The 7,635-nt window shown below is 40.8% G+C and overlaps 1 protein-coding gene across 2 annotated transcripts; it reads right to left on the bottom strand.

The window, feature by feature from the left end:
* Positions 1 to 2,060: 2,060 nt before the first annotated feature.
* LOC148009675 (uncharacterized) lies at positions 2,061 to 7,176 on the bottom strand. 2 transcript variants are annotated; one of them, XM_087673359.1, is made up of 8 exons: positions 6,904 to 7,176; positions 6,557 to 6,757; positions 5,644 to 5,881; positions 4,970 to 5,037; positions 4,777 to 4,860; positions 4,549 to 4,670; positions 4,295 to 4,421; positions 2,061 to 4,199 (listed from the first exon to the last, which is right to left on the bottom strand). In XM_087673359.1, exons 1-8 carry the CDS (start codon positions 7,052 to 7,054, stop codon positions 4,099 to 4,101), a joined length of 1,092 nt encoding a protein of 363 aa, XP_087529485.1. In that variant the 5' UTR covers positions 7,055 to 7,176; the 3' UTR covers positions 2,061 to 4,098. The 2 variants fall into 2 exon arrangements, with proteins under 2 accessions (XP_087529485.1, XP_087529486.1); XM_087673360.1 differs by having other exon boundaries at positions 2,063 to 4,199; positions 4,549 to 4,616; positions 6,904 to 7,173.
* Between the last annotated feature and the right edge of the window lie 459 nt (positions 7,177 to 7,635).

The raw sequence follows: 7,635 nt of genomic DNA, 5'->3' as shown, positions 1-7,635 counted from the left end.
AGCTTCCCCTTTTTCCCTAGGGCCCCAGCTATCCATCTAGTCCTCCTTTGTCACTTCCACCTAGGATCTATCTCTTGCCTTCCCTTCCTATAGGATGTTCTCCCCGCATATTTGCTCCAAAAAAGCCACTATTTGAGCGAATCCAACTATGGGAATCCCCAACTCCAAGTAGTCAAGCCTAGGCTTTGTAATGTCCCACAAGACAAACTATGTTTCTAAAAGGATTGGCATGGGAAGGTACATACTAAGGCTTTCCCACCTATCACCAAGTGGTGATACTTTTTCCAATTGCTTTCCTTATTTACTTATATAAGTATTTTATTTTTCTTTTCTTTAGTTACTGTTGCTTTTTACCCCTAGAGTTCTCTTGGATTAAGCCAAGATCTTTGCATGGCCAAAAGAGATAACCATTGGGACAAATTGAACTAATGGTTTGTATGAGCCTTAATATCAATTTCATATTGAATGAACATTGAAAAATTAAATGCCAATGGTTTGGGATTGTGTGCTTGGCCATTGGAGATTATGTAGAACAATAAGCATGGCCAAGACAAAAGATGCACATATAAGAATACTCACGAAATAAAAGTCACCATAATTCAATCACATTACGCTTTTTAATATGGTTGCAATGATAAAAGTTGCTCAAAACAACTAAAAGAATGCAAGGATCACCATCCTCAAAATTTAAATAGTTATTATTTTTTGACCCCAAAATCTGTTCGCATCATTATCTTTGTTTTCGCACGAGAATTAATTCTCTAGTTTATGCAAAGGTCAAATTTTACATTGATCATGAAAAATTCTAAACCAAAAGATTTAAAAGAGAAAATTGTTACATATATACTATACGGCACAAATTTCCAAGAGAGAGAGAGAGCAAGAGCATTTTTTTAAAAAAACTTAATAAGCATGACAGATAGATTTAAGAATAAAGTTTTAAGGAGCTGAGGGCAAATTACTACAAGTATATCAACCATGGAGAATATTTATTCGTCTCTAACTCATATATACAAAGCTAGAGCTTGCTCCCTCTAGTCAACTCCCTCTCTATTCTCAAAGAAAATACTCTACATAATGGGTTGATTTCATCGAAGGTACAATCTGGTCTTTTCTTTGTACTTCAATTGAGACAAAAGCCTCACTATCCAAGTTTAGGAGCAACTATTGGCTTCTCCAATGCAAAAACTAAAGAAAGTGATGACCATGCCACACAAGGACAAGGTTTTTCAACTTTGATTTAGTGTTGTTTGTGGCACTATTTTACTATTGAAATGATACTAAGATAAAAGGAGGTGTTTTGGATATACTAGACAATAAAAATAGTGAATACAAAGCTTTGCAAACTGCAATTCTACACATGAATCATTGAGTTATGGTCATAAAAAATGCTTTCCTAAAAGGGATGTTCTAGATATGCTAAACAATAAATACAAGGTTCTCCAAACTACAATTCTACACATGAATTATTGAGTTATAGTCACAAAAAATGCTTTTCTAAAGGGGATGTTTTGGTCATGTTGTACTATCCTTATAAAGCTAGGATTTACTTAAAAAATATAAAAACCAATTGTTCACAAGTTATGTATTTTCAAACATCTCATTTTTGTAACTTTCCATATTTTAATTGACAAAAATGATGAGAGAGGCACCAATCTTTGAAACCAATCTGGTGTTGAGCAAGAGTGAGATCTCTATTTGTGTGGGTGTGTGGAAAAACCAAGTGTTAATTGAAAACACTACCGCTTTATGTGAGTCATAGACCAGTTTCACTAACCCCTTCACAATCTCCAAGAGTGAACTCCATAGATATGCAAGTAAGTCGAGCGTCTCAACCCAAACCAAACATTCCTTACACGAGCAATCTCAACCAAATTACATCGGCTACCATTGCATGATATGGACAATGTCAAGACCCGAAATAGCACCCCCTTGTCGAGCAACTCTAGCGGTCTCCTTTTGATCCAACACCACTTAAAGAACCCGCAACCACCATTTTAGATTAGGTCGACAGTACCCTCATTTTTAAATACAACGTTAAACCAAGCAACTGCATCCATTGGTTTGGGGACTTGCGAGCTGCCTCGTGAGAAACACTTACAGTGCTCTTGACTTAAAAACTTTCGCTCACCTTATCCAAGGTAACCTTTCGGCCCAATGCCTTGGCTTTCTCCTTCATGCACCTACCAAAACTCTCGACCGGCTTCTATCTGGAGTTTGTTGTCTGCCTTAGAGTCCGCGCTCAATGCACGGCCGCTCGTCTTCTCTTCACCCTGTTCTCTGGCCACCTCTTCACTCCTCGTCCCCTCTCTTCCTCTTTAACAACGATTTTGTCGCACATTCCATGTTGTTCCTACTCTCGTTTTCCCCTATGCTCTCCAACATCTCCACTTCATGCGCCTCCACCTAATCAACCGTGCTTAGGATCTCCTTCGCCAACCTCCATGCATCGTGGTGCATGGAATCATTCGACATGTTGGCCTCAACTTAATTCAACTCGTACGTGATTAAGGCGGAGTTTATGGATAATTAATCGGACTTTAATGACCTCGTTATAGCCGCCAAACGGCATCAAGGTACAATTTGGTAGGCCAAATCGAAGAATCAATACACTCCTACATAATTTTTTTCTGAAATGCAATGCCATTTGTGCAAGTTATTAGAGAGCTTCAGTGCCCCATACAGGTAGAGCTAGAACCCACCAATCCATCCCTGGGAATTGAACCTGGATTCTTGTGCAACCCACACAGATGCCTTGACGACTGCTCTAAACTCTGCTGGGTATTATGTATTATGTACTCACATGCCGGCTTCATCTCAGCAAAACTTCAGTCAAGTGTGCACATCTTGATCAACATCAAATTGTTGGCGATAAAACCAAACCTATCACCAGTCCTGGACTCTTAAACAGTGGTTATAACTGCACTAGCAACTGGGTTGAAGTTACATAGCAGAGGATTCCAGGAGGGTAGGTGCACATGTGGCGAGCTCAAAATGCTCAGACACCTTTTCCGGGACAGATGCAGAGCCCATAACATCTGGAGAAAGGCATTGGAGTCCTTCTGGATGCAGGACAGCGTGGCCAGAATGAGTGAAGCTGAGAAGCTGGAGGCATGCATATTCGAATTGACCAAGTTCTCTGTACAAAGCAAGGAAATTGCATTTCAATCTGCAAGGGGTATTTTGCTGCAGGAAATCTGGAATGCAAGAATACAAACGGTCTTTGGAGGAGACACTGTTACAATCCCTTGGTCGGTAGTTAAAAATAGAGTGGCTTGGTTTTGGGGGTTAGCATGTAAACTTGGGAAAATAGATGAACATTCACTTGCCAGTATTTTAAACAATCTGGCGTAATCTTTGTATATCTGCCCAATATTTCATTAATTAAACATATCTATTCAAGTCTAAACAGCAGTTATAACTAAAATCAGAACAGAAAACTGTCCGAGATTAACACCACAGGTCTCTTCCCCCAATATGAGCACCAAAGTTACTGTACTAAAATCAGAACAGAAAACTGTCCGAGATTAACACCACAGGTCTCTTCCCCCAATATGAGCACCAAAGTTACTGTACTTGTAGTCTTCCACTTCAACCACGTACCCATCAGCAGCAAAGTTGTAAGTATGAAACCAGTGGCCTTTATAAACCACCATATTGAGAAAAAGTGAGAATATTGCATTTGGAGTCTGTCCACTTCAACCAGACCCATCAGCAGTAAATGTACAAATGAAAACAGTGACCCTGATACACCCATCATATACAGAAATCTATATTGGGCTTACCCCAAAGCCTTACAATTCCTATGAAGCTGGTTCAATATGCTTGAAGAGGAGCTCTGCCCTATCAGGCATTGCAAGATATATAGGAAAATATAAAAGCATCTCTCCTCTTCCTGTTGAAGTCTTCAAGTGAAGACTGATAATAGAGTTTCCCAGCCTTGAAATACACATTAATGAGGGAAAATGTATCCTATGATTTAAGGCCTGCATTAGGCTACAGCAGAAATGTAACCCATAGCTTATTGGCAGATCTTTGCTGGTCTTGATGCAGTTCATTTATCTCAAACAAATGAACTGCAAAATAATTCTTACATAGCTACCAGTGAACAAGATGATATACTGTTGCACCATTTTGATGTCCAATTCTTAGGCGTCCCAATCTGACGAGAAACAACAAGCATGGTTTCACCTTGGCCCCTGATAAAGCAGAATTACCATGTAATGGAGGGATTCCACACCCAAATTTAAGTGTCCAAGTTTGCAGCATCGGAATCAAAAAGGCCATTGCATACCTGCACCAAGGGCAAGGAGATCTTGCTGGTCGAGAACACTTTCTCCAGATTCCACACCATGTCTCTGAATGCCATTTGCCTTGCTTGACAGCATAGCTTCTATCTTGCCAACAAATTCATTCAAATCCTACATGGAAGACCAAGCACGATCAAGCCAATGAGGTACCATGCACAGATCTATTAGGTTCTTCTGGATTGCAAACCTAAAATGTACTACAAAAACCTCAACATGAAAGTTATGTGGGAGTCAATACTTCAAAAGGTATCTGCATTTTCAACCATACTGGGCTGTCGTTGTATTCTTCCTCATTTACTGGCTTCACTGACCTTGCATCACGTTTACTGTCAGATTCAGTGATCTCACTACAATCAATGCCTAAGAGGCAACAGATGATTGGATGTACATGAGCACCCAGTAGATCACATAAGGAAATCCACAAATGCATGAGGAAAGGATGAAACTTAAGGATGAGGTAACTTACCAGAGATCTTCGTAGGTTGCTCTAACACCTCTGGCGAAACAAGGGGTACAGAGAAGGTTTCATGAAGGGGCCCAGGGCTTGATTCTGTTCATATATTCAATCCTGAGGAATCCACCCTCTTAAAGTCTAGAAAACTATTTAGTCAATCAAGATGCCACTCTCACCCTCTTCTCTACCAAAAGCACAAACATACCTTGTGCCAAGCACGCCAACCCAGCAGCTGAAAGCCCCAAGTCCTGCAGGCTGAGAGTACCTGGATATCTTGTTTTCTGGTCAAGGCTTGCAAAGTACTTTGAAACTCAAGTAAAGATATTTTAGAAGAACAGCCAATAAGCATTTGGAAGATGCATTAGCAAAAACTCCTCTCTATGGAGGCCAAGGAAGTTCTTTCAACATATTTAATATGGCTAGTATCACCTGGAAGAGCACAACTCTAGCATACAGACCAGAAGATAGTTGACTGCATCCTTGAAAGGCTTCCCCTTCAGACATCGACAATGAACAAAAAGTTTGCCTTTAAAACAAATAAAACATTATTAGTTGCAATAGAGTGAGGCTGCCTCAAACAGTCAGCAAGAATGGGGTCTTGAGCTAGAAGTCACTGCCCATGTTTGAAAGGCCTTTCGTAGCATGAAACAAGCTACTTACAAAGTACTTATCTAAAATGAAACAAACAATAACCTTGAAACACCTCCTAGGCATGTTGATTGAAGATATTAGTTCTAGCAAAAAGTCTCCAAACCCATGGCATACATTTATTAAATGACAAGTTCCTTTGTTAATGAATAGGAAAAGTGAAATGTAGCAATCAAATGAAACTATTAAAGCTATGCACCTTCAGAAACTCATACATTAAGAGCAGGATACAAAGAGCCATCCTGCACAGCTTCATCTCCTTGCAAACAGCTATTGAGCCCAAGGTCTTCTTCACTGAACGAAGGCAACAATAATGTTTTCTGAAGCTCAGTGATATTAGCAACCATCTTCTGAGTTGAGTTGTCATGCTTTGAAAAGCCTAGCTCTGCCATTTGAGGGTTCAAATCCGAAACAGCAGATGCTACATTGGAACTTGTCACATCTTCCACAGTCTCATTTTCCACCTCTTCTGCAGAAAAATCAGGGACCTACTGAAATCCAAGGTTATGCAATTTATCTTACTTGGTGTAAGGTCAAGCACTTGTTATCACTTTGTCAACTACTATTGAATCTAGAGATTTGAATCCCCCACATGCATTAGGTAGTGAATGCTTAAACTTGTGATAGTGCTAGTAACATTTAACCCTTGTTTTGTCACTTGTGTGATTTCACAATTTCCCATATACACAATATGTTTTGGACATTTACCTGTGGGAAAATTTCATTTGTTTTCCCTATAGTGTTCAAAACCATGAGCTTCTCCTTCTGAGGCCTGGAGTACCTCAGGTGGCAGCCCCTTGCCCCCAACTACACCTAGCTAGGTATGTGGTCCCTCCCTCACAAAAGCCAATAATGTTGCTGTGATGGGGTCCGTCATCCCCCTGCCCCCCAACCACACCTAGCTAGGTATGTAGCCCCTCCCTTGGAAGAACTCATGATATTATCATAATTTGCAATGGGGAATCTGTCTAAAGCTAATAACTATTACATCTGGCATCGTACAACATCTTACTTAAAGACAACTGAAACCGTAATGGCACAAGCATTTGCCTGGTAACAAAACCACTCCATGATAAGCACAAATAGCAAACAGAATGTGCACATTTGTAAGCAGCATAAATGAGCGAGGTCACAAAAAATGTACCCGGCAGGACATATCCATAGTGTTGAAACTTCTCCTCTAGCGCAGAGAGGCTCGCCTCATTCTGCTTGTACAACTCCGTGCAGTGACCGAGAAGTTCTTCAAAGGAGATGGTGCCTGTGGTCATAGCCTCCAGGTTCTCCACCTTCTTGCTTGTGGACAGGACACACTCGAGGAGGTTTTCGAGAACGGAGGTATGCGCATCTGCCTCAAAGAAGAAGAAAACTGATGATAAATCAGAGGAAGGAGAAGCCTGATGAGGAAAACAAAGCAATTCTTTTAGGTCTTTTGTTTAGGCACATTGAAATGCTATGGGAAATGTACATATATAAGAGAATGGAAGGACTTGCTTGAATCCGATCGAAGGGTGGAGGGGGGCTGATCGACTGCCCTCCGCAAGGAGCTGCAGGAAGACTCCAGGTGGGCGCAGGCATGGCGCAGCTGCGAGCAAAAGGAGGATATGGAGGAGGCGCAGTCCTCCATGGTGGACAATCTGCTCATGCACAGGCGGACACAGACGGAGAAGAGAGAGAGAGAGAGAGAGAGATCTGGCTACTGATCCACACAAGCACACGCACCGGCACAGAGAAGGGAAGAGAGAGAGAGAGAGATGGACTTTACTCGTATACAGAAGACTATATCCCGCCTTGCCAAATTTAAAAGACTTGGGAGCTGTTTGAAAGGTTCCAGTTTTTTATTTTGAATTTGGTTTACATGAGTGGTTTTTTAAAAACCCCCCTCTATTAAAACTTGGTTGACAAGTGCAATCAGGTTTAAGGTTTAGAATTTTGGTTATTAATTTGAGGTGCGTTTTGGTAATTTTGTATGCTTTTTCGACAATCTTCACCAAAAGTGGGAGCTATGTATTCGACAATCTCTTGCACATATTTTTTCATAGGTTTAAAGATCACTATCTGTCTCTTTTTTAAATTCTCATTTGTAGGCATCCGAGATGACTTGTGTGCCCCTTCTCCATCTATCTACCCACAAGTAGATAATGACATTCATCGCGAGGAAAAGGTATATATACCACCCTACTACTTGGGCAAAGAAAAGCTATACAACAATGGGACTCGTGGGTC

This window comes from Lygodium microphyllum, chromosome 30 (genome assembly GCF_053477565.2).
Source record: "Lygodium microphyllum isolate KBCC chromosome 30, Lygodium_microphyllum_v1.1.10, whole genome shotgun sequence".
Classification (NCBI taxonomy): domain Eukaryota; kingdom Viridiplantae; phylum Streptophyta; class Polypodiopsida; order Schizaeales; family Lygodiaceae; genus Lygodium; species Lygodium microphyllum.
The sequence above is the reverse complement of the archived record's forward strand: the minus strand, read 5'-3'. Positions and strand labels throughout refer to the sequence as shown.